Here is a 27,171-nt window from a genome sequence, read left to right as displayed (position 1 = left end):
ACACTCCTGTTCCTGTGGAAGATTTAGATGAAGGACTGCCTTGCTATCTGAAGAAGGATGTTTGGACCTGCTCACCAGGATCCCTAGATAACTAGAGTCACTTTAAGGGTTAGTTGGCTGACCTCCATTGTGAACTACAGAGACACAGCAAGCTTCCGAAGGTATCCATGAAACTGCCCAGCTGATCACTGCCTGGACTTACCTGGAACTGTCTGAGCTTTGCTTCGGCCTCCACTAAGTGAGTCCTGATCTCTAAGAGGTGCCCCCCAGGTCTTGGACCCTAGGCTGTTATCAGTGAGAGCTGCTCCATAAGAAAAAGATGAAAATCCAGAGGTTTGGGCTCTTTCAGACTGCGAATGGGCCCTTTCATGCCAAACCTCTGCTGTTCGTGACCACTACCAGTGCAAAGCTCCAGTGAGGCCTGCTCTTTGCGCCAACAATGACGACCAGCAACGAAATCCTCTACTTCTCATTGACAGCGACTGTCCATGATGACCATCCAACACGAGGCTTCATTGATGACTGACTCTTCGCACTACAGCGACGACCATCTGAGACACTCGACCTGATTATAATCTAGGGGCACCTGGTGAAATAAGGGGAGTAAGGTGACGGTGAGTGAGGCAAGAATGCCTTAGAGTTACAAAATGGAATGTTTCCCCTCAGTGTATCCCTGTGTCTGACATGTTAGGTGTAACTTTTATTGAATTGTTGTGCGCTGACTTTTGGCTGGTGGCCACTTTGTAATGCTGTTTTAGATATTGAGTCTAGGTGTATTTCATGTGTAACCAAAACCCCTACATACGCACAGGATGAGCAAAATCTGACAGGCTCAGGTCACTTATTTTTTACTCAGTTCACAGAGCTCCTCTGCGGCACTTTAACATTTATCAGGGACTTTTTCCTTGGAGGGAGGGGAGGCATCCTGTGAGTTTTGTAGAGGGCTAGAAAAGCCTCCATGAAGAGGCAGGTTTTCATTTTTTTCTTGGGCACTGCCAGGTGGAAAGGATCCTGAGTTCTGGGCAGAAAGCATTCCATGGCTGTTCTTCACACCTTCTGGTTTGATTGAAAATGCACCCTTTGCCCACTCTTTTTTCAAAATTTTCTCCGGGGGAGAACACCCCCTTCCCTCCCCCCGAGTCCCCCATAGGTGGTTCAGGCTCGCTCGCTACGCTTTCTCGCCAAAGTGAAGTATGACAATTTTGTTATGCCACACCACTTTCAAATGTTACCAGCCGCCAGTGGAGCAGGCTTCACATCAACCCTCAGTTGGTGGACACCATTTTAAGAATGTCAAATCTGTGTTGCTTCCAGTCAGCTGCAAGAAGGAGGCTGGAGCACATATGCCTCAATACTGCAGAGCGTAAGGGACTGGGTACTACCAAGATTCAACAACAAGACAGACGGGTAATCTCAATGACACCAGGTGGTGGGCATTTGGTAACAGAAACATAATTCAACTACGATTCCCTGAAAGTTACCATGCCGAACCGCACTTGAACGCGCAGCCTCAGCCATGTGACCCATTCCCTGGAGAAGCTCTTTTTCAATCCCTACTCTTCCTCCCTCCTCGCAGGCAAACACCATCAATGGCCCCCTCACCCAGATAAACAAAATGTAGGGAAAATGAGATGCACAATACAATAACGCGCCCTTTGCAAAAAAGGCGACCAGGCAGAATGACTAGAAACCATTCCTTCTGCCTGGCTGTGCTAACCTGGCATTGAGGGGAAAGAGGCTTCCTCCCGGGAGTGTTTGGCAAGCTGGGTAATGTGTATTCGTAGGCCTGACACTTATGACGTAAGGCTAACCACAAACTACAACAATAGGCATCAGTTGCAGTGCAGGCAATTCACAGTCCATGTATTGCAATGAAAGCACTTCCTAGGTGGACTAATTATTACTGGTGAACTGAGTTCCTATTAAATATGTTTATTGACACTTTCAACAAGCAATGGCTAAAAGAGGCTGACCGAAATACCCAATGGTTGAAGGGGCTAATCCAAAGACCCTGTGGGCATATTCTGTTTGTTTGGGAGATGAGCTATGGCAGATATTTAAAACGGTGTTTTTACCAGGCCTAAAAAAAAGCGAATAAGTCGCACTTGATGTGGACTGGGGTATGAGCACCTGGTGACACATGTGCCGCAAATAAGGGACAGGGAATACAAACCAAATGGATTAATAACTGAGAGCAGAGCTTGAGCCAAGACAAAGGTCTGGGAGAGCTCCTAGAGAATAAAATGGTCATGAGTGGAGACACCCTTGTCTCTGTCACAGATTTTAAAGTGAAAAGCACAGAAGTACCTGGAAACCTAATATCTCTGCTTGAACCAACAGAGAGAGACAACATGTGCTGATATGTCAGAAAGGATAGGTGAATGACTGGGGGGATAAAAGCATGGCAGAGATTAACAGATGCTTGTAATTGTGAGGTCATAATTTATTCCAAAGGCAACACAGATGTACTGCAGGTAGGACTGTTGCAATAAACCGTGCAGTAGGTGCAGTGCCACCAGGCCAATGGAATTGAGGGTCCCAATGCACTCCATATATGATTTCGGTCTGCATTTGTGGCTTGCAGTAGTGCCCAAGGTACGCTTATCTGCTACTGATTTCACAGTATGGCTTAAGGGGGGTAGCACTTGTGTGCTCAGGAGGGTACAGAGACCTTCACAGGAGGATACACAAAAAAGGGGCCAAAGAGAGATGACCATGAGGGAGACAATTATCCTGCATATTTCAAATCAGGCTAGTTGTCCTGTTTACACTTGAGAGTCAATTACGAGTTTTTCTTATTGCATTGTTTTTTATCGTATGCGATAATTATGCACTGGTGTTTGTTATGTTTTGGATGCCGTAAATACCAGCAATTACGAGTTTTGCTCTGAAAACGGGGCATTACATGTGGATTTTGGTGCACAAAAATCCTTATGTCCCATTGTTGCATAGGCCTTTTTCGCCAATCTATTTCTGCAGGTCTGACCTGCCAAAATGTATTAGGGGATGTTAGACCGGACATCCTTCCCCCAAACATTTCACCCTGATTTTCACTGAACTTATTTTGTTGGCATTAGGACGCTGTGCACTTAGCCCCTCCTAACCAGTACTAAAGTGTGTGTGCCCTATGGCACATTTATTTACTTGTAAGTTTCTAGTAAATGGCACTACCTGTAACCCCAATCTGTCAATTAAATGCTACCAGTAGTAATCATTGTGGCACCCATTAAAGTATCACTGTAAAACGTGTGTCAGGTCAGTGACTGTGGCCTGTGTGTGTGGTTTTGAACTGCCATTTCGACCTGGCAAAATGAACCTTCTGCCAGAGTAAGCCTTACTTTTTAATACGTATAAGGCATCACTAGGGTAGGCCCCAAAGGCTCATATGTCAAGGTGAATTGTATTTAAAAAGTAGGCCATGGGTACTTACATTTTACAGGTCCTAGCAGTGAAAAACTCCTAAAGTAGTTTTTCACTGTTTTAAGACCATTCTCTCCAGTTGACTGATAATGGGTTGCCTTATTAGATTTAATAAGTGTTATCTTCAAATTCGGAGCAGATAGAGATAGGCTGTTTAAACTCAAATGAATTGTACTTTAAAATCCTCTTTAATGGTGAAGTCGGATTTTAAGTTTCAATTCTGAAAATGCTGCTTTAAGGGAATTGGCATTTTCTTGTCCGAACCAATGATCCCTTTCAACCAGTGTCCTGGGCCACATTACTGTGAATAGATCTGCTGTTGCGGTTTGTGTATTGCTTCCAGACAGCAAGATAAAGGGGGCTTAGGTGTGGGTAAGATGAGCCACCCTGACAGCAAGGCTGCAGAGGGGCTGCACAGAGCCTCACTTAAACTTGAAAGGGCTTTGCCTACAGTACAAATGAACCTGACCCCAGGCCTGCCCTCCCTTTTGTCAACCTAGACAGTTTGGAGCCTGGACCCGGGGACGGCGAACTGACCAGAACCAGCTATGGGGGTAGGCCAAGGAATTCTCCCCCACAAAGGTGCCTGGTATCAGATATAAAAAGAGGACCTTCAGAAACACTCAACAGAACACTCCTGTTCCTGAGGAAGATTTAGAAGAAGGACTGCCTTGCTATCTGAAGAAGGATGTTTGGACCTGCTCACCAGGATCCCTAGATAACTAGAGTCACTTTAAGGGTTAGTTGGCTGACCTCCATTGTGAACTACAGAAACACAGCAAGCTTCCGAAGGTATCCATGAAACTGCCCAGCTGATCACTGCCTGGACTTACCTGGAACTGTCTGAGCTTTGCTTCGGCCTCTACTAAGTGAGTCCCGATCTCTAAGAGGTGCCCCCCAGGTCTTGGACCCTAGGCTGTTATCAGTGAGAGCTGCTCCATAAGAAAAAGATGAAAATCCAGAGGTTTGGGCTCTTGCAGACTGCGAATGGGCCCTTTCATGCCAAACCTTTGCTGTTCGTGACCACTACCAATGCAAAGCTCCAGTGAGGCCTGCTCTTTGTGCCAACAAAGATGACCAGCAACGAAGACCTCTACTTCTCATTGACAGCGACTGTCCATGATGACCATCCAACACGAGGCTCCAGTGATGACTGACTCTTCGCACTACAGCGACGACCATCTGAGACACTCAACCTGATTATAATCTAGGGGCACCTGGTGAAATAAGGGGAGTAAGGTGACGGTGAGTGAGGCGAGAATGCCTTAGAGTTACAAAATGGAATGTTTCCCCTCAGTGTATCCCTCTGTCTGACATGGTAGGTGTAACTTTTATTGAATTGTTGTGCGCTGACTTTTGGCTGGTGGCCACTTTGTAATGCTGTTTTAGATATTGAGTCTAGGTGTATTTCATGTGTAACCAAAACCCCTACATACGCACAGGATGAGCAAAATCTGACAGGCTCAGGTCACTTATTTTTTACTCAGTTCACAGAGCTCCTCTGCGGCACTTTAACATTTTTCAGGGACTTTTTCCTTGGATGGGATGGGAGGCATCCTGTGAGTTTTGTAGAGGGCTAGAAAAGCCTCCTTGAAGAGGCAGGTTTTCATTTTTTTCTTCGGCACTGCCAGGTGGGAAGGATCCTGAGTTCTGGGCAGAAAGCATTCAGCCGCCAGTGGAGCAGACTTCACATCAACCCTCAGTTGGTGGACACCATCTTAAGAAGGTCAAATCTGTGTTGCTTCCGGTCAGCTGCAAGAAGGAGGTTGGGGCACATATGCCTCAATACTACAGAGCGTAAGGGACTGGGTACTACCAAGATTCAAACACAAGACAGACGGGTAATCTCAATGACATCAGGTTGTGGGCATTTGGTAACAGAAACATAATTCAACTACGATTCCCTGAAAGTTACCCTACTGAAACGCACTTGAACGCGCAGCCTCAGCCCTGTGACCCATTCCCTGGAGAAGCTCTTTTTCGATCCCTACTCTTCCTCCCTCCTCGCAGGCAAACACCATCAATGGCCCCCTCGCCCAGATAAACAAAATGTAGGGAAAATGAGATGCACAATACAATAACGCGCCCTTTGCAAAAAAGGCGACCAGGCAGAATGACTAGAAACCATTCCTTCTACCTGGCTGTGCTAACCTGGCATTGATGGGAAAGAGGCTTCCTCCCGGGAGTGTTTGGCAAGCTGGGTAATGTGTATTCATAGGCCTGACACTTATGACGTAAGGCTAACCACAAACTACAACCATAGGCATCATTTGCAGAACAGGCAATTCACAGTCCATGTATTGCAATTAAAGCACTTCCTAGGTGGACTAATTATTACTGGTGAACTGAATTCCTTATAAATACGTTTATTGACACTTTCAACAAGCAATGGCTAAAAGAGGCTGACCGAAATACCCAATGGTTGAAGGGGCTAATCCAAAGACCCTGTGGGCATATTCTGTTTGTTTGGGAGATGAGCTATGGCAGATATTTAAAACGGTGTTTTTACCAGGCCTAAAAAAAAGCGAATAAGTCGCACTTGATGTGGACTGGGGTATGAGCACCTGGTGACACATGTGCCGCAAATAAGGGACAGGGAATACAAACCAAATGGATTAATAACTGAGAGCAGAGCTTGAGCCAAGACAAAGGTCTGGGAGAGCTCCTAGAGAATAAAATGGTCATGAGTGGAGACACCCTTGTCTCTGTCACAGATTTTAAAGTGAAAAGCACAGAAGTACCTGGAAACCTAATATCTCTGCTTGAACCAACAGAGAGAGACAACATGTGCTGATATGTCAGAAAGGATAGGTGAATGACTGGGGGGATAAAAGCATGGCAGAGATTAACAGATGCTTGTAATTGTGAGGTCATAATTTATTCCAAAGGCAACACAGATGTACTGCAGGTAGGACTGTTGCAATAAACCGTGCAGTAGGTGCAGTGCCACCAGGCCAATGGAATTGAGGGTCCCAATGCACTCCATATATGATTTCGGTCTGCATTTGTGGCTTGCAGTAGTGCCCAAGGTACGCTTATCTGCTACTGATTTCACAGTATGGCTTAAGGGGGGTAGCACTTGTGTGCTCAGGAGGGTACAGAGACCTTCACAGGAGGATACACAAAAAAGGGGCCAAAGAGAGATGACCATGAGGGAGACAATTATCCTGCATATTTCAAATCAGGCTAGTTGTCCTGTTTACACTTGAGAGTCAATTACGAGTTTTTCTTATTGCATTGTTTTTTATCGTATGCGATAATTATGCACTGGTGTTTGTTATGTTTTGGATGCCGTAAATACCAGCAATTACGAGTTTTGCTCTGAAAACGGGGCATTACATGTGGATTTTGGTGCACAAAAATCCTTATGTCCCATTGTTGCATAGGCCTTTTTCGCCAATCTATTTCTGCAGGTCTGACCTGCCAAAATGTATTAGGGGATGTTAGACCGGACATCCTTCCCCCAAACATTTCACCCTGATTTTCACTGAACTTATTTTGTTGGCATTAGGACGCTGTGCACTTAGCCCCTCCTAACCAGTACTAAAGTGTGTGTGCCCTATGGCACATTTATTTACTTGTAAGTTTCTAGTAAATGGCACTACCTGTAACCCCAATCTGTCAATTAAATGCTACCAGTAGTAATCATTGTGGCACCCATTAAAGTATCACTGTAAAACGTGTGTCAGGTCAGTGACTGTGGCCTGTGTGTGTGGTTTTGAACTGCCATTTCGACCTGGCAAAATGAACCTTCTGCCAGAGTAAGCCTTACTTTTTAATACGTATAAGGCATCACTAGGGTAGGCCCCAAAGGCTCATATGTCAAGGTGAATTGTATTTAAAAAGTAGGCCATGGGTACTTACATTTTACAGGTCCTAGCAGTGAAAAACTCCTAAAGTAGTTTTTCACTGTTTTAAGACCATTCTCTCCAGTTGACTGATAATGGGTTGCCTTATTAGATTTAATAAGTGTTATCTTCAAATTCGGAGCAGATAGAGATAGGCTGTTTAAACTCAAATGAATTGTACTTTAAAATCCTCTTTAATGGTGAAGTCAGATTTTAAGTTTCAATTCTGAAAATGCTGCTTTAAGGGAATTGGCATTTTCTTGTCCGAACCAATGATCCCTTTCAACCAGTGTCCTGGGCCACATTACTGTGAATAGATCTGCTGTTGCGGTTTGTGTATTGCTTCCAGACAGCAAGATAAAGGGGGCTTAGGTGTGGGTAAGATGAGCCACCCTGACAGCAAGGCTGCAGAGGGGCTGCACAGAGCCTCACTTAAACTTGAAAGGGCTTTGCCTACAGTACAAATGAACCTGACCCCAGGCCTGCCCTCCCTTTTGTCAACCTAGACAGTTTGGAGCCTGGACCCGGGGACGGCGAACTGACCAGAACCAGCTATGGGGGTAGGCCAAGGAATTCTCCCCCACAAAGGTGCCTGGTATCAGATATAAAAAGAGGACCTTCAGAAACACTCAACAGAACACTCCTGTTCCTGAGGAAGATTTAGAAGAAGGACTGCCTTGCTATCTGAAGAAGGATGTTTGGACCTGCTCACCAGGATCCCTAGATAACTAGAGTCACTTTAAGGGTTAGTTGGCTGACCTCCATTGTGAACTACAGAAACACAGCAAGCTTCCGAAGGTATCCATGAAACTGCCCAGCTGATCACTGCCTGGACTTACCTGGAACTGTCTGAGCTTTGCTTCGGCCTCTACTAAGTGAGTCCCGATCTCTAAGAGGTGCCCCCCAGGTCTTGGACCCTAGGCTGTTATCAGTGAGAGCTGCTCCATAAGAAAAAGATGAAAATCCAGAGGTTTGGGCTCTTGCAGACTGCGAATGGGCCCTTTCATGCCAAACCTTTGCTGTTCGTGACCACTACCAATGCAAAGCTCCAGTGAGGCCTGCTCTTTGTGCCAACAAAGATGACCAGCAACGAAGACCTCTACTTCTCATTGACAGCGACTGTCCATGATGACCATCCAACACGAGGCTCCAGTGATGACTGACTCTTCGCACTACAGCGACGACCATCTGAGACACTCAACCTGATTATAATCTAGGGGCACCTGGTGAAATAAGGGGAGTAAGGTGACGGTGAGTGAGGCGAGAATGCCTTAGAGTTACAAAATGGAATGTTTCCCCTCAGTGTATCCCTCTGTCTGACATGGTAGGTGTAACTTTTATTGAATTGTTGTGTGCTGACTTTTGGCTGGTGGCCACTTTGTAATGCTGTTTTAGATATTGAGTCTAGGTGTATTTCATGTGTAACCAAAACCCCTACATACGCACAGGATGAGCAAAATCTGACAGGCTCAGGTCACTTATTTTTTACTCAGTTCACAGAGCTCCTCTGCGGCACTTTAACATTTTTCAGGGACTTTTTCCTTGGATGGGATGGGAGGCATCCTGTGAGTTTTGTAGAGGGCTAGAAAAGCCTCCTTGAAGAGGCAGGTTTTCATTTTTTTCTTCGGCACTGCCAGGTGGGAAGGATCCTGAGTTCTGGGCAGAAAGCATTCAGCCGCCAGTGGAGCAGACTTCACATCAACCCTCAGTTGGTGGACACCATCTTAAGAAGGTCAAATCTGTGTTGCTTCCGGTCAGCTGCAAGAAGGAGGTTGGGGCACATATGCCTCAATACTACAGAGCGTAAGGGACTGGGTACTACCAAGATTCAAACACAAGACAGACGGGTAATCTCAATGACATCAGGTTGTGGGCATTTGGTAACAGAAACATAATTCAACTACGATTCCCTGAAAGTTACCCTACTGAAACGCACTTGAACGCGCAGCCTCAGCCCTGTGACCCATTCCCTGGAGAAGCTCTTTTTCGATCCCTACTCTTCCTCCCTCCTCGCAGGCAAACACCATCAATGGCCCCCTCGCCCAGATAAACAAAATGTAGGGAAAATGAGATGCACAATACAATAACGCGCCCTTTGCAAAAAAGGCGACCAGGCAGAATGACTAGAAACCATTCCTTCTACCTGGCTGTGCTAACCTGGCATTGATGGGAAAGAGGCTTCCTCCCGGGAGTGTTTGGCAAGCTGGGTAATGTGTATTCATAGGCCTGACACTTATGACGTAAGGCTAACCACAAACTACAACCATAGGCATCATTTGCAGAACAGGCAATTCACAGTCCATGTATTGCAATTAAAGCACTTCCTAGGTGGACTAATTATTACTGGTGAACTGAATTCCTTATAAATACGTTTATTGACACTTTCAACAAGCAATGGCTAAAAGAGGCTGACCGAAATACCCAATGGTTGAAGGGGCTAATCCAAAGACCCTGTGGGCATATTCTGTTTGTTCGGGAGATGAGCTCTGGCAGATATTTAAAACGGTGTTTTTACCAGGCCTAAAAAAAAAGCTAATAAGTTGCACTTGATGTGGACTGGGGTATGAGCACCTGGTGACACATGTGCCGCAAATAAGGGACAGGCCAAATACAAACCAAATGGATTACTAACTGAGAGCAGAATTTGAGCCAAGACAAAGGTCTGGGAGAGCTCCTAGAGAATAAAATGGTCATGAGTGGAGACACCCTTGTCTCTGTCACAGATTTTAAAGTGAAAAGCACAGAAGTACCTGGAAACCTAATATCTCTGCTTGAACCAACAGAGAGAGACAACGTGTGCTGATATGTCAGAAAGGATAGGTGAATGACTGGGGGGATAAAAGCATGGCAGAGATTAACAGATGCTTGTAATTGTGAGGTCATAATTTATTCCAAAGGCAACACAGATGTACTGCAGGCAGGACTGTTGCAATAAACCACGCAGTAGGTGCAGTGCCACCAGGCCAATGGAATTGAGGGTCCCAATGCACTCCAAATATGATTTCGGTCTGCATTTGTGGCTTGCAGTAGTGCCCAAGGTACGCTTATCTGCTACTGATTTCACAGTATGGCTTAAGGGGGGTAGCACTTGTGTGCTCAAGAGGGTACAGAGACCTTCACAGGAGGATACACAAAAACAGGGGCCAAAGAGAGATGACCATGAGGGAGACAATTATCCTGCATATTTCAAATCAGGCTTGTTGTCCTGTCTACACTTGAGAGTCAATTACGAGTTTTTCTTATTGCATTGTTTTTTATCGTATGCGATAATTATGCACTGGTGTTTGTTATGTTTTGGATGCCCTAATTGCCAGCAATTATGAGTTTTGCTCTGAAAACGGGGCATTACATGTGGATTGTGGTGCACAAAAATCCTTATGTCCCATTGTTGCCTAGGCCTTTTTCGCCAGTCTATTTCTGCAGGTCTGACCTGCCAAAATGTATTGCGGGATGTTAGACCAGACATCCTTCTCCCAAACGTTTCACCCTGATTTTCACTGAACTTAGTTTGTTGGCATTAGGACGCTGTGCACTTAGCCCCTGCTAACCAGTACTAAAGTGTGTGTGACCGCTGGCGCATTTATTTACTTGTAAGTCTCTAGTAAATGGCACTACCTGTAACCCCAGTCTGTTAATTAAATGCTACCAGTAGTAATCATGTGGCACCCATTAAAGTATCACTGTAAAACGTGTGTCAGGTCAGTGACTGTGGCCTGTGTGTGTGGCTTTGAACTACCATTTCGACCTGGCAAAATAAACCTTCTGCCAGAGTAAGCCTTACTTTTTAATACGTATAAGGCATCACTAGGGTAGGCCCCAAAGGCTCATATGTCAAGGTGAATTGTATTTAAAAAGTAGGGCATGGGTACTTACATTTTACAGGTCCTAGCAGTGAAAAGCTCCTAAAGTAGTTTTTCACTGTTTTAAGACCATTCTCTCCAGTTGACTAACAATGGGTTGCCTTATTAGATTTAATACGTGTTATCTTCAAATTCGGAGCAGATAGAGATAGGCTGTTTACACTCAAATGAATTGTACTTTAAAATCCTCTTTAATGGTGAAGTCAAATTTTAAGTTTCAATTCTGAAAATGCTGCTTTAAGGGAATTGGCATTTTCTTGTCCGAACCAATGATCCCTTTCAACCAGTGTCCTGGGCCACATTACTGTGAATAGATCTGCTGTTGCGGTTTGTGTATTGCTTCCAGACAGCAAGATAAAGGGGGCTTAGGTGTGGGTAAGGTGAGCCATCCTGACAGCATGGCTGCAGAGGGGCTGCACAGAGCCTCACTTAAACTTGAAAGGGCTTTGCCTACAGTACAAATGAACCTGACCCCAGGCCTGCCCTCCCTTTTGTCAACCTAGACAGTTTGGCGCCTGGACCCGGGGACGGCGAACTGACCAGAACCAGCTATGGGGGTAGGCCAAGGAATTCTCCCCCACAAAGGTGCCTGGTATCAGATATAAAAAAAGGACCTTCAGAAACACTCAACAGAACACTCCTGTTCCTGTGGAAGATTTAGAAGAAGGACTGCCTTGCTATCTGAAGAAGGATGTTTGGACCTGCTCACCAGGATCCCTAGATGACTAGAGACACTTTAAGGGTTAGTTGGCTGACCTCCATTGTGAACTACAGAGACACAGCAAGCTTCCGAAGGTATCCTTGAAACTTCCCAGTTGATCACTGGCTGGACTTACCTGGAACTGTCTGAGCTCTGCTTCGGCCTCTACTAAGTGAGTCCTGATCTCTAAGAGGTGCCCCCCCAGGTCTTGAAGCCTAGGCTGTTATCAGTAAGAGCTGCTCCATAAGAAAAAGATGAAAATCCAGAGGTTTGGGCTCTTCCCGACTGCGAATGGGCCCTTTCATGCCAAACCTCTGCTGCTTGTGACCACTACCAATGCAAAGCTCCAGTGTGGCCTGCTCTTTGTGCCAACAATGACGACCAGCAACGAAGACCTCTACTTCTCATTGACAGCGACTGTCCATGATGACCATCCAACACGAGGCTCCATTGATGACTGACTCTTCGCACTACAGCAACGACCATCTGAGACATTCGACCTGATTATAATCTAGGGGCACCTGGTGAAGTAAGGGGAGTAAGGTGATGGTGAGTGAGGCGAGAATACCTTAGAGTTACAAAATGGAATGTTTCCCCTCAGTGTATCCCTGTGTCTGACATGTTAGGTGTAACTTTTATTGAATTGTTGTGCGCTGACTTTTGGCCGGTGGCCACTTGTTAATGCTGTTTTAGATATTGAGTCTAAGTGTATTTCATGTGTAACCAAAACCCCTCCATGCGCACAGGATGAGTGAAATCTGACAGGCTCAGGTCACTTATTTTTTACTCAGTTCACAGAGCTCCTCTGCGGCACTTAAACATTTTTCAGGGACTTTTTCCTTGGATGAGATGGGAGGCATCCTGTGAGTTTTGTAGAGGGCTAGAAAAGCCTCCTTGAAGAGGCAGGTTTTCATGTTTTTTCTTGGGCCCTACCAGGTGGGAGATTCCTGAGTTCTGGGCAGAAAGCATTCCAGGGCTGTTCTTCACACATTCTGGTTTGATTGCAAATGCACCCTTTGCCCACTCTTTTTTCAAAATTTTCTCCGGGGGAGAACCCCCCCCCCCCTACCGAGTCCCCCATAGGTGGTTCAGGCTCGCTCGCTACGCTCCCTCGCCAAAGTGAAGTACGACAATTGTTTTTATGCCTCACCACTTTCAAATGTCACCAGCCGCCAGTGGAGCAGACTTCACATCAACCCTCAGTTGGTGGACACTATCTTAAGAAGGTTAAATCTGTGTTGCTTCCGGTCAGCTGCAAGAAGGAGGTTGGGGCACATATGCCTCAATACTGCAGAGCGTAAGGGACTGGGTACTACCAAGATTCAAACACAAGACAGACGGGTATTCTCAATGACATCAGGTGGTGGGCATTTGGTAACAGAAACATAATTCAACAACGATTCCCTGAAAGTTACCATGCCGAACCGCACTTGAACGCGCAGCCTCTGCCCTGTGACCCATTCCCTGGAGAAGCTCTTTTTCGATCCCTACTCTTCCTCCCTCCTCGCAGGCAAACACCATCAATGGCCCCCTCACCCAGATAAACAAAATGTAGGGAAAATGAGATGCACAATACAATAACGCGCCCTTTGCAAAAAAGGCAACCAGGCAGAATGACTAGAAACCATTCCTTCTGCCTGGCTGTGCTAACCTGGCATTGAGGGGAAAGAGGCTTCCTCCCGGGAGTGTTTGGCAAGCTGGGTAATGTGTATTCATAGGCCTGACACTTATGACGTAAGGCTAACCACAAACTACAACCATAGGCATCAGTTGCAGTGCAGGCAATTCACAGTCCATGTATTGCAATTAAAGCACTTCCTAGGTGGACTAATTATTACTGGTGAACTGAGTTCCTATTAAATACGTTTATTGACACTTTCAACAAGCAATGGCTAAAAGAGGCTGCCCGAAATACCCAATGGGTGAAGGGGCTAATCCAAAGACCCTGTGGGCATATTCTGTTTGTTCGGGAGATGAGCTCTGGCAGATATTTAAAACGGTGTTTTTACCAGGCCTAAAAAAAAGCTAATAAGTCGCACTTGATGTGGACTGGGGGATGAGCACCTGGTGACACATGTGCCACAAATAAGGGACAGGCCAAATACAAACCAAATGGATTAATAACTGAGAGCAGAGCTTGAGCCAAGACAAAGGTCTGGGAGAGCTCCTAGAGAATAAAATGGTCATGAGTGGAGACACCCTTGTCTCTGTCACAGATTTTAAAGTGAAAAGCACAGAAGTACCTGGAAACCTAATATCTCTCCTTGAACCAACAGAGAGAGACAACGTGTGCTGGTATGTCAGAAAGGATAGGTGAATGACTGGCGGGATAAAAGCATGGCAGAGATTAACAGATGCTTGTAATTGTGAGGTCATAATTTATTCCAAAGGCAACACAGATGTACTGCAGGCAGGACTGTTGCAATAAACCATGCAGTAGGTGCAGTGCCACCAGGCCAATGGAATTGAGGGTCCCAATGCATTCCAAATATGATTTCGGTCTGCATTTGTGGCTTGCAGTAGTGCCCAAGGTACGCTTATCTGCTACTGATTTCACAGTATGTCTTAAGGGGGGTAGCACTTGTGTGCTCAAGAGGGTACAGAGACCTTCACAGGAGGATACACAAAAAAGGGGCCAAAGAGAGATGACCACGAGGGAGACAATTATCCTGCATATTTCAAATCAGGCTAGTTGTCCTGTTTACACTTGAGAGTCAATTATGAGTTTTTCTTATTGCATTGTTTTTTATCGTATGCGATAATTATGCACTGGTGTTTGTTATGTTTTGGATGCCCGAAATGCCAGCAATTACGAGTTTTACTCTGAAAACGGGGCATTACATGTGGATTGTGGTGCAAAAAAATCCTTATGTCCCATTGTTGCCTAGGCCTTTTTCGCCAGTCTGTTTCTGCAGGTCTGACCTGCCAAAATGTATTAGGGGATGTTAGACCGGACATCCTTCCCCCAAACGTTTCACCCTGATTTTCACTGAACTTATTTTGTTGGCATTAGGACGCTGTGCACTTAGCCCCTGCTAACCAGTACTAAAGTGTGTGTGCCCGCTGGCACATTTATTTACTTGCAAGTCTCTAGTAAATGGCACTACCTGTAACCCCAGTCTGTCAATTAAATGCTACCAGTAGTAGTCATTGTGGCACCCATTAAAGTAGCACTGTAAAACGTGTGTCAGGTCAGTGACTGTGGCCTGTGGGTGTGGTTTTGAACTGCCATTTCGACCTGGCAAAATAAACCTTCTGCCAGAGTAAGCCTTACTTTTTAATACGTATAAGGCATCACTAGGGTAGGCCCCAAAGGCTCATATGTCAAGGTGAATTGTATTTAAAAAGTAGGGCATGGGTACTTACATTTTACAGGTCCTAGCAGTGAAAAACTCCTAAAGTAGTTTTTCACTGTTTTAAGACCATTCTCTCCAGTTGACTAACAATGGGTTGCCTTATTAGATTTAATAAGTGTTATCTTCAAATTCGGAGCAGATAGAGATAGGCTGTTTACACTCAAATGAATTGTACTTTAAAATCCTCTTTAATGGTGAAGTCAGATTTTAAGCTTCAATTCTGAAAATGCTGCTTTAAGGGAATTGGCATTTTCTTGTCCGAACCAATGATCCCTTTCAACCAGTGTCCTGGGCCACATTACTGTGAATAGATCTGCTGTTGCGGTTTGTGTATTGCTTCCAGACAGTAAGATAAAGGGGGCTTAGGTGTGGGTAAGATGAGCCACCCTGACAGCAAGGCTGCAGAGGGGCTGCACAGAGCCTCACTTTAACTTGAAAGGGCTTTGCCTACAGTACAAATGAACCTGACCCCAGGCCTGCCCTCCCTTTTGTCAACCTAGACAGTTTGGAGCCTGGACCCGGGGACGGCGAACTGACCAGAACCAGCTATTGGGGTAGGCCAAGGAACTCTCCCCCACAAAGGTGCCTGGTATCAGATATAAAAAGAGGACCTTCAGAAACACTCAACAGAACACTCCTGTTCCTGTGGAAGATTTAGAAGAAGGACTGCCTTGCTATCTGAAGAAGGATGTTTGGACCTGCTCACCAGGATCCCTAGATGACTAGAGTCACTTTAAGGGTTAGTTGGCTGACCTCCATTGTGAACTACAGAGACAGAGCAAGCTTCCGAAGGTATTCATGAAACTGCCCAGCTGATCACTGCCTGGACTTAGGAACTGTCTGAGCTCTGCTTCGGCCTCTACTAAGTGAGTGCTGATCTCTAAGAGGTGCCCCCCAGGTCTTGGACCCTAGGCTGTTATCAGTGAGAGCTGCTCCATAAGAAAAAGATGAAAATCCAGAGGTTTGGGCTCTTCCCGACTGCGAATGGGCCCTTTCATGCCAAACCTCCGCTGCTCATGACCACTACCAATGCAAAGCTCCAGTGAGGCCTGCTCTTTGCGCCAACAATGACGACCAGCAACGAAGACCTCTACTTCTCATTGACAGCGACTGTCCATGATGACCATCCAACATGAGGCTCCATTGATGACTGACTCTTCACACTGCAGCGACGACCATCTGAGACACTCAACCTGATTATAATCTAGGGCAGGGGTACTCATAGTACGGCCCGCGGGCCGCCAGCGGCCCAGCAAGCCTTTCTTGGCGGCCCGCGGACCTTGCAGAGACATCGTACCGGTGTTTGTTAAACAGTGTCAGCAAACACGTGGAGCTGCTGGGGCGCTAAGAGGTGAAATACAACAAAGCCTCGTTATCATGCAAATGGTCTCTTAAAGACCTGTGAAGTACTCGGGTGTGCCTGTGTGTGTGCCCTGGAAGGGAAGCTGCCTCAACTGCCAGGGGCATAACACAGCCCCCGCGGTGCGGGGGCCCCCACGCTCCAGGGGCCCCCTCACACTAAAAGCGAGGGAGACGGCTGCGCCTGGAAGCAATCCTCTTCAGCCTCCCCAAGTCCCCATAAATTAAACTGTGCGCGCACACCACGGTGACGGCATCTAAGCCTCAGAGTCTTCCCTCTCATTCTGTCTCGCTCCTCAGTTAGTGAAAACCGAGACTTCAAGAAACGGGTATTACCCTCTCTTTCCTCCTTTCGTTTATTTGCTCCCCTGTGAAATGGATCCAAAAAAGAATAACATTTTTGCTGGAAACGTTGTCTTCCTCTGGGTAGAGAGAAATAAAACATTCCAAATGTGAAAAATAAATAACAAATTAAAGCAAGACAGAGTGGTTGCAAGATGTCCAGATTTATTTATTTACACCTAAACACATTAGTGCCACTTTACAGTGTTTGCCAGTGAAGTGATAACTTTGTTTACTCCTCTCTCTTTGAACAACATAGTTTTCCCTGTGTGGGAAAGTGCACCTTGCCTGGAGGTACTGAAATACCTGCTTGATGGGTGAATTGGAAAACAAAATGTGTACAGCGACTGTGTGTTTACGAATGTGGTCTTTTTATACTTTACTGCCTATGTTTTGAAAGAATATAAGCAATGGGCACTGAAACGGGTCCCTTCCGGGCCCTGTAGTCATGGCCTTACCTTTTCATGCAAAAGCACTCACTAATTTCAGAATAATAAGTGTAAAAGGAAAAAGGTAACCATGACTGAGAGGGAGGGAGACGGGGAGAGGGAGGGAGACGGGGAGAGGGAGGGAGAGAGGGGAAGAGGGGGAGAGAGGAAGAGGGGGAGAGGGGAAGAGGGGGAGAGGGGAGGAAGGGAGACGGAGAGGGAGGGAGACGGAGAGGGAGAGAGACGGAGAGAGAGAGAGAGGGGGAGAGAGGGAGGGGGAGAGAGGGAGGGAGAGAGGGAGGGAGACGGAGGAGGGAGGGAGACAGAGAGGGAGAGACAGAGAGGGGGAGACAGAGGGAGACGGAGAGGGAGGGAGAGAGGGGGAGAGAGAGGGAGGAAGGGAGGGACGGAGGGAGACAGAGGGGGGAGGGAGACAGAGGGGGGAGAGAGACAGAGAGGGGGAGACAGAGAGAGACAGAGAGGGAGAGAGACGGATAGAAGGAGAGAGATGGATAGAAGGAGAGAGGGAGGGAGACGGAGGAGGGAGGGAGATGGAGGAGGGAGGGAGATGGAGGAGGGAGGGAGATGGAGGGAGAGGGAGGGGGACGGAGGGAGAGGGAGGGAGACGGAGGGAGAGGGAGGGAGACGGAGGACGGAGGGAGACGGAGGAGGGAGGGAGACGGAGGAGGGAGGGAGGGAGACAGAGAGATATGTGTATGCCGGGTCCGGTGGCTCAGTGGACGAAGGCGTCCGCTGCAGGGACCTGTGTTCCACCTCATGGTCACAGTTTTTTTTGTTGTTTTAGCCCCGCCCCCTCCCCCAAAGACCCCGCCCCCAAGGTGCGGCCCTCGGCCACAAACCAGACTGTAAATTTGGCCCCCAAGAAAAAGTTTGTGAGTACCCCTGATCTAGGGGCACCTGGTGAAGTAAGGGGAGTAAGGTGACAGTGAGTGAGGCGAGAATACCTTAGAGTTACAAAATGGAATGTTTCCCCTCAGTGTATCCCTGTGTCTGACATGGTAGGTGTAACTTTTATTGAATTGTTGTGCGCTGACCTTTGGCTGGTGGCCACTTTGTAATGCTGTTTTAGATATTGAGTCTAGGTGTATTTCATGTGTAACCAAAACCTCTACATACGCACAGGATGAGCAAAATCTGACAGGCTCAGGCCACTTATTTTTTACTCAGTTCACAGAGCTCCTCTGCGGCACTTTAACATTTTTCAGGGACTTTTTCCTTGGAGGGATGGGAGGCATCCTGTGAGTTTTGTAGAGGGCTAGAAAAGCCTCCTTGAAGAGGCAGGTTTTCATTTTTTTCTTGGGCATTGCCAGGTGGGAGGATCCTGAGTTCTGGGCAGAAAGCATTCCAGGGCTGTTCTTCACACCTTCTGGTTTGATTGCAAATGCACCCTTTGCCCACTCTTTTTTCAAAATATTCTCTGGGGGAGAACCCCCCCCCCCCCCCCCGAGTCCCCCATAGGTGGTTCAGGCTCGCTCGCTACGCTCCCTCGCCAAAGTGAAGTACGACAACTGTTTTTATGTCTCACCACTTTCAAATGTCACCAGCCGCCAGTGGAGCAGACTTCACATCAACCCTCAGTTGGTGGACACTATCTTAAGAAGGTTAAATCTGTGTTGCTTCCGGTCAGCTGCAAGAAGGAGGTTGGGGCACATATGCCTCAATACTGCAGAGCGTAAGGGACTGGGTACTACCAAGATTCAAACACAAGACAGACGGGTAATCTCAATGACATCAGGTGGTGGGCATTTGGTAACAGAAACATAATTCAACTACGATTCCCTGAAAGTTACCATGCCGAACCGCACTTGAACGCGCAGCCTCAGCCCTGTGACCCATTCCCTGGAGAAGCTCTTTTTCAATCCCTACTCTTCCTCCCTCCTCGCAGGCAAACACCATCAATGGCCCCCTCACCCAGATAAACAAAATGTAGGGAAAATGAGATGCACAATACAATAACGCGCCCTTTGCAAAAAAGGCGACCAGGCAGAATGACAAGAAACCATTCCTTCTGCCTGGCTGTGCTAATCTGGCATTGAGGGGAAAGTGGCTTCATCCCGGGAGTGTTTGGCAAGCTGGGTAATATGTATTCATAGGCCTGACACTTATGACGTAAGGCTAACCACAAACTACAACCATAGGCAAAAGTTGCAGTGCAGGCAATTCACAGTCCATGTATTGCAATTAAAGCACTTCCTAGGTGGACTGATTATTACTGGTGAACTGAGTTCCTATTAAATACGTTTATTGACACTTTCAACAAGCAATGGCTAAAAGAGGCTGACCGAAATACCCAATGGTTGAAAGGGCTAATCCAAAGACCCTGTGGGCATATTCTGTTTGTTCGGGAGATGAGCTCTGGCAGATATTTAAAACGGTGTTTTTACCAGGCCTAAAATAAAGCTAATAAGTCGCACTTGATGTGGACTGCGGTATGAGCACCTGGTGACACATGTGCCGCAAATAAGGGACAGGCCAAATACAAACCAAATGGATTAATAACTGAGAGCAGAATTTGAGCCAATACAAAGGTCTGGGAGAGCTCCTAGAGAATAAAATGGTCATGAGTGGAGACACCCTTGTCTCTGTCACAGATTTTAAAGTGAAAAGCACAGAAGTACCTGGAAACCTAATATCTCTGCTTGAACCAACAGAGAGAGACAACGTGTGCTGATATGTCAGAAAGGATAGGTGAATGACTGGGGGGATAAAAGCATGGTAGAGATTAACAGATGTTTGTAATTGTGAGGTCATAATTTATTCCAAAGGCAACACAGATGTACTGCAGGCAGGACTGTTGCGATAAACCGTGCAGTAGGTGCAGTGCCACCAGGCCAATGGAATTGAGGGTCCCAATGCACTCCAAATATGATTTCGGTCTGCATTTGTGGCTTGCAGTAGTGCCCAAGGTACGCTTATCTGCTACTGATTTCACAGTATGGCTTAAGGGGGGTAGCACTTGTGTGCTCAAGAGGGTACAGAGACCTTCACAGGAGGATACACAAAAAAGGGGCCAAAGAGAGATGACCATGAGGGAGACAATTATCCTGCATATTTCAAATCAGGCTAGTTGTCCTGTTTACACTTGAGAGTCAATTACGAGTTTTTCTTATTGCATTGTTTTTTATCGTATGCGATAATTATGCACTGGTGTTTGTTATGTTTTGGATGCCGTAAATACCAGCAATTACGAGTTTTGCTCTGAAAACGGGGCATTACATGTGGATTTTGGTGCACAAAAATCCTTATGTCCCATTGTTGCATAGGCCTTTTTCGCCAATCTATTTCTGCAGGTCTGACCTGCCAAAATGTATTAGGGGATGTTAGACCGGACATCCTTCCCCCAAACATTTCACCCTGATTTTCACTGAACTTATTTTGTTGGCATTAGGACGCTGTGCACTTAGCCCCTGCTAACCAGTACTAAAGTGTGTGTGCCCTATGGCACATTTATTTACTTGTAAGTCTCTAGTAAATGGCACTACCTGTAACCCCAATCTGTCAATTAAATGCTACCAGTAGTAATCATTGTGGCACCCATTAAAGTATCACTGTAAAACGTGTGTCAGGTCAGTGACTGTGGCCTGTGGGTGTGGTTTTGAACTGCCATTTCGACCTGGCAAAATAAACCTTCTGCCAGAGTAAGCCTTACTTTTTAATACGTATAAGGCATCACTAGGGTAGGCCCCAAAGGCTCATATGTCAAGGTGAATTGTATTTAAAAAGTAGGGCATGGGTACTTACATTTTACAGGTCCTAGCAGTGAAAAACTCCTAAAGTAGTTTTTCACTGTTTTAAGACCATTCTCTCCAGTTGACTAACAATGGGTTGCCTTATTAGATTTAATAAGTGTTATCTTCATATTCGGAGCAGATAGAGATAGGCTGTTTACACTCAAATGAATTGTACTTTAAAATCCTCTTTAATGGTGAAGTCAAATTTTAAGCTTCAATTCTGAAAATGCTGCTTTAAGGGAATTGGCATTTTCTTGTCCGAACCAATGATCCCTTTCAACCAGTGTCCTGGGCCACATTACTGTGAATAGATCTGCTGTTGCGGTTTGTGTATTGCTTCCAGACAGTAAGATAAAGGGGGCTTAGGTGTGGGTAAGATGAGCCACCCTGACAGCAAGGCTGCAGAGGGGCTGCACAGAGCCTCACTTTAACTTGAAAGGGCTTTGCCTACAGTACAAATGAACCTGACCCCAGGCCTGCCCTCCCTTTTGTCAACCTAGACAGTTTGGAGCCTGGACCCGGGGACGGCGAACTGACCAGAACCAGCTATTGGGGTAGGCCAAGGAATTCTCCCCCACAAAGGTGCCTGGTATCAGATATAAAAAGAGGACCTTCAGAAACACTCAACAGAACACTCCTGTTCCTGTGGAAGATTTAGAAGAAGGACTGCCTTGCTATCTGAAGAAGGATGTTTGGACCTGCTCACCAGGATCTCTACATAACTAGAGTCACTTTAAGGGTTAGTTGGCTGACCTCCATTGTGAACTACAGAGACAGAGCAAGCTTCCGAAGGTATCCATGAAACTGCCCAGCTGATCACTGCCTGGACTTAGGAACTGTCTGAGCTCTGCTTCGGCCTCTACTAAGTGAGTGCTGATCTCTAAGAGGTGCCCCCCAGGTCTTGGACCCTAGGCTGTTATCAGTGAGAGCTGCTCCATAAGAAAAAGATGAAAATCCAGAGGTTTGGGCTCTTCCCGACTGCGAATGGGCCCTTTCATGCCAAACCTCCGCTGCTCGTGACCACTACCAATGCAAAGCTCCAGTGAGGCCTGCTCTTTGCGCCAACAATGACGACCAGCAACGAAGACCTCTACTTCTCATTGACAGCGACTGTCCATGATGTCCATCCAACACGAGGCTCCATTGATGACTGACTCTTCGCACTACAGCGACGACCATCTGCACACCAGACTTTAGAAGTTAACTCTTCACCGGGACTAACCTGGTACCTTTTCCAAATATCTGTGCTCCAGCAAGGTCTGCCTGAACGCGTGACTTTCCCAGGGTCTAGCGTGACCAGTGGCAATTTCTGCTACTCGGCACTATTTTCACAAAAACACCTCTGGTTCTACTGATTGTATTTTTGTTATTTTAATATAATTTTATGTATTATATTTTACTGTATTTTTCTCATTTGGATTGGGATATTTCTTGTGTTTTTTTGTTGTTACTTTATTGTTTTATTGTGGTTTGTGTGCTGCATAAATACTTTACACATTGCCTCCAGGCTAAGTGTGACTGCTATTGTGCCAAGCTACCAGACAATTCAGCACAGTATAATTTACTGAATTTGTGGTTCACCCCGACAAAGACTGTGTTTGTTGCCTGAGTGGGGCTTCCACCTCCATCCTCAACCAATAGCCCAATTTCTTTTAGGTGACAAATCTTACTGTCCTGATTTTTCTTACATCCTCACAATTGTGACATCTGTGCAAACAGTCAGTTGCACTCGTATCACAATTTACTGAGGTGCCATAATTGAGGCCCTATTATAACTTCTGCCATTATTTTGGAATTACATGGAATTCCTACGGGTTCCCCAAAGATTTATTACATTTTCTATATAGATGTTTGAAAAAGTTAAGCATCAGTTTCTGAATATTTTGACTGCCTCTAATCACAAATGTACTATAACATAGAGACATGGTTTGTAAGACATTGAGAGGGCTATACAAAACAGGATTAAATAATTTAATTTACATCTGCCCAAGATCCTAGTTGGTCTTGAGCTCGATTAGTGTGTCAGTTTGGGACACCCCTTATTCAAATCACAGGGAAGAAAAAAATGAAAAGACAGGCAAATAAACTATTTAAAGCAATACATTACTCATGGTTTGAGGTGAACCTCTACCAGATCAAATCTAAGATTGGTATCCAATACCAGGATTATTTATAAGCATAAAAGCTGGGTTATAACACTATTTGGCAGGAAACCTGTCTATTTTCAGAACAATATACAAAACACATTTTCACTGAATAAGAGAGCTTTGAGATACAGTCACTTTCACAGCTAAATATGTCTGTTTTCTATTTCTAAACAATTACTCTGTGGATAAACTCACTGAAGAAGAAGGCTGTTACTCAGTCTAATCAAATGTTCGAACTCCCTATTTTTGCGTACGGCTGCCATATGACTGACACTTCCCCTCAGTCCTCCCAGCACTTCAGTGGTACAGCCAGAGGAAAAATCTCCAACTTTTGCTAGAAGCCAGTCCCTCTCCCATTCCTATGGCTGTCAGTGACATTAATTTCCAGATACTCACCTGTCTGAGAGACTCCCAAATACAATAGCTCCAACCAGCACTCCTGCCATGTAGATGGATTGGGCCATCTGCCTTCTAGTCCGTCGATCACATACCAAATCCCACTGTGAGGAACAGAAGACATAAGCCACTGGGCTGTGAACAACATCTAAGAAATACATAGCAACTTTCAATATAGCTCTTGTGGTAAAATATCAAATGCAGAAGTTGAGCAAGAGGCTTGCAAGTTCATGAAAACTAGCAAATACACATAATGCTAGCCTAATAAATGTCACTACTCACAGGGGGTCTGGAGGGAGAAGGGAGCCCAACCAAAGACGTACTGCTCCCTAATATAAGTAGAAATACACAAAATAACTTCTGGGGCTATATTACTGAAGTGCTCTGGGGGGTGCAAAGGGTGTTAACGCCCGCATTGCTGGCCCCTGGAGCACTTTGGTATTACAGAAAGGGCCGCAGACGCTTGTGCGTCCCTTTTTGTAATACCAATAGCGCTGGTGCACATAAAGCGCCAGTGCTATCATCAGAAGGCATTCCCTCATTTGCATGGGGGCGTGGCCCCATGTAAATGAGGGAATCCCTTTGCCTCTGCGCCCATGCCGTATTACAGAAGTGGGAGCCGAGGCAAAGAAGCTGTCAGGAGGCGAACTGACAGTGTGCCCCCTGATGGCAGCCCTCTAGAGGTGGGGGAAGGGGGTCCTGTGGACTCCCCAGACATCCCCTTGCAGACGGGTGCAGTCACTCACTGCACCCGTCTGGAAGGGTTGCCACCTGCACAGAGAAAGACAAAGCGGCTTCAAAGAAGCTGCTCCATTTTTCACATGAATGCGCTGTCCCCAGGGCAGCATAAGTTCGTAACTACCCTGGGTGCAGCACATTTATGCTAATATAGCCCATTTTCGTTGTTTGCGCTTGGCACACCTTTTAAAAGGTGCACCCAGCACAACAATGAAAATGCACGGTATGTAGAATACGGCCCCTGGTATATATATAGAGAAACAAAAAGAAAACCTTAATCTCACATGGGGTTTATAGTAATGCGGTACATGAAGGCGCCTCTGCGTGTGAACGTCAGTAGTGGATGGAATAAATACAGTGCCACAGATGAGGGGATAACCCTAAACCCCCTAGGCAGACCGAAGTCTTATACAGAAAAACGACAAAGATCTGTGCACACGTAAAAGAGTAAACAGTATCAATTACTGTATGTGGTGAATTAAAACACACAATGAAAGCAATTTCAATACAACAAAATCTGATGGCGTGTTTTCTTTCTGTGTAGATTTATTCGGAGACCAAGTGCCCAGCCAACATGTGTTTCGTCAGGGAATAAAACCCCACGACTTCTTCAGGGCTCAGGGGCAGATAGGCTAAGTTGGTAAATCCCTCTGCCGGTCGTAATTAAGTCCCGGCCGGTAAATGAAAATTCGGATCACGGATGGATGATGAGTAAGTATGGGTAAGTATCAATCATAAGCACTTTATGAGGATATCGGCTGTATCAAGCGAGTACGCCAGACAGGTGAAGAGTATAACAGCCACCGAAAAAGAAAACCTTGTTTGTTCCTTTCTCCATAGATAGCAGATGTTTTTTTGTGTTCCACCTTAATAAATTTGCCACTGTTACAGAGTTATACTCCCTCTTCTTGGTAAAAAAACACTGCCTCACGCATACATACCATATTGTTAAAATGAATTGTAGGTGCAGAGGGCTTCCCACAAGAGAACGGTAAGCACTGACAACCGCCAGCGGCGTAGCTACCAGTTGTTCAGCAGTTGCAGTGGCGCCAGCGCCCACAGGCCTGAGGAGCTCACCAAAACCTGATTATTTCAATATTGTACAACCCAACAAGAACTCATGGGGCCCAGTTTCCTTACTTGTACTAGGGCCCACGGCATCCACGCTATGTCACTGATACACTAAATAGCGATGTTGATTCAATTAAAGGGCAGGGTAATAGAAGCTGCCTTTGAGTCCTACCGTCATCATCTGGTTGGCCCTTTCTAGCCCATCAATAAGGGTAAGAAATGGAAACAACAGAAATAAATATGTTTCTTTAAGTCTGGTGTCGGCCAAGACCGTTGGATTTTATCGGAATTGTGTGCATAATCTGCCACCTCATAGGGACTTCCAGCCAGCCCTCTTCATACACTGGTCTGCTATTGTGTCAGGAACAGTTTATTCCCCCCACTACAGCATACAGCATGGGTCAGTTAGTGAGCCCACTTCTGAAATTGGTGAAATTTCCTGTGAGTGATGGCATTTTTCCCTTTCACAAGGAACACATACACAGAAAGTAGTTGCCTTGATTGCCATGGACCTCAATGGTAACGTGTCTTCTTTGAGACCTATGCAAAAAGAACAATTGATGGACAGAATGCAGAACAATGTCATACATTCATCCCAGTACAGAGATCTGGGCCTGAATCGATCATTTTTTTGCTCACCATGCCATTCCAGTTTGGACCCAGCCATTTGCAAATTAGTCTTGACCCTGCGCCCAATGGGAACAGTCCAGCCCGAACTGCCAGGCCAGGTCCTTTCTGGACTGGAAACAAGCATCCTAGGACCGGTTTCGGGCTTTCCGCCCTCATCAGCCAGGATAGCTTGACTCCAGTGGCATGGAGAGCACGGGACCCACGTCTGGGCATACCCGTCCAACTCGGGGTGACAAATGCAAAAAGAACAATTGATGGACAGAATGCAAAACAATGTCATACATTCACCCCAGTACCGAGATCTGGGCCTAAATCCATCGTTTTTTTGCTCACCATGCCATTGCAGTTTGGACCCAGCCATATGCAAATCAGTCTTGACCGTGCGCCCAATGGGAACAGTCCAGCCCAAACTGCCAGGCCAGGTCCTTCCTGGACTGGAAACAAGAATCCTAAGACCGGTTTCGGGCTTTCAGCCCTTTCAGCTCTTGTAACATAAGCGCCAGGACACCTTCGGATAACAGTTTGCGCTTTAGAAATATTATAACATAACATAACATAACATCAGCCAGGATAGCTTGACTCCAGTGGCATGGAGAACATGGGACCCACGTCTGGGCATACCCTTCCCACTTGGGGTGACAAATGCAAAAAGAACAATTGATGAACAGAATGCAGAACACTGTCATACATTCACCCCAGTGCCAAGATCTGGGCCTAAATCCATCGTTTTTTTGCTCACCATGCCATTTCAGTTTGGACCCAGCCATATGCAAATCATTCTTGCCCCTGCATCCAATGGGAACAGTCCAGCCCGAACTGCCAGGCCAGGTCCTTCCTGGACTGGAAACAAGCACCCTAGGACCGGTTTCGGGCTTTCAGCCCTCATCAGCCAGGATAACTTGACTCCAGTGGCATGGAGAGCACGGGACCCATGTCTGGGCATACCCGTCCCACTCGGGGTGACAAATGCAAAAAGAACAATTAACGGACAGAATGCAGAACAATGTCATACATTCACCCCAGTACAGAGATCTGGGCCTAAATCTATCATTTTTGTGCTCACCATGCCATTCCAGTTTGGACCCAGCCATATGCAAATCAGTCTTGACCCTGCATCCAGGGAG

The 27,171-nt window shown here is 46.1% G+C and overlaps 1 protein-coding gene across 1 annotated transcript in view; it reads right to left on the bottom strand.

Annotated features, from left to right (window-relative positions):
* Positions 1-27,171, bottom strand: part of LOC146798594 (solute carrier family 22 member 6-A-like) — a 315,472-nt gene that overhangs the window by 267,234 nt on the left and 21,067 nt on the right. The window contains exon 2 of the mRNA XM_085625902.1: positions 23,609-23,712. Within this exon, the coding sequence (XP_085482028.1) occupies positions 23,609-23,712 (104 nt within the window). The remainder of the gene's footprint in view (positions 1-23,608; positions 23,713-27,171) is intronic.

The sequence above is a fragment of the Triturus cristatus genome, chromosome 9 (assembly GCF_964204655.1).
Source record: "Triturus cristatus chromosome 9, aTriCri1.1, whole genome shotgun sequence".
Taxonomy (NCBI): domain Eukaryota; kingdom Metazoa; phylum Chordata; class Amphibia; order Caudata; family Salamandridae; genus Triturus; species Triturus cristatus.
This window is presented reverse-complemented; position numbering and strand designations above follow the sequence as displayed.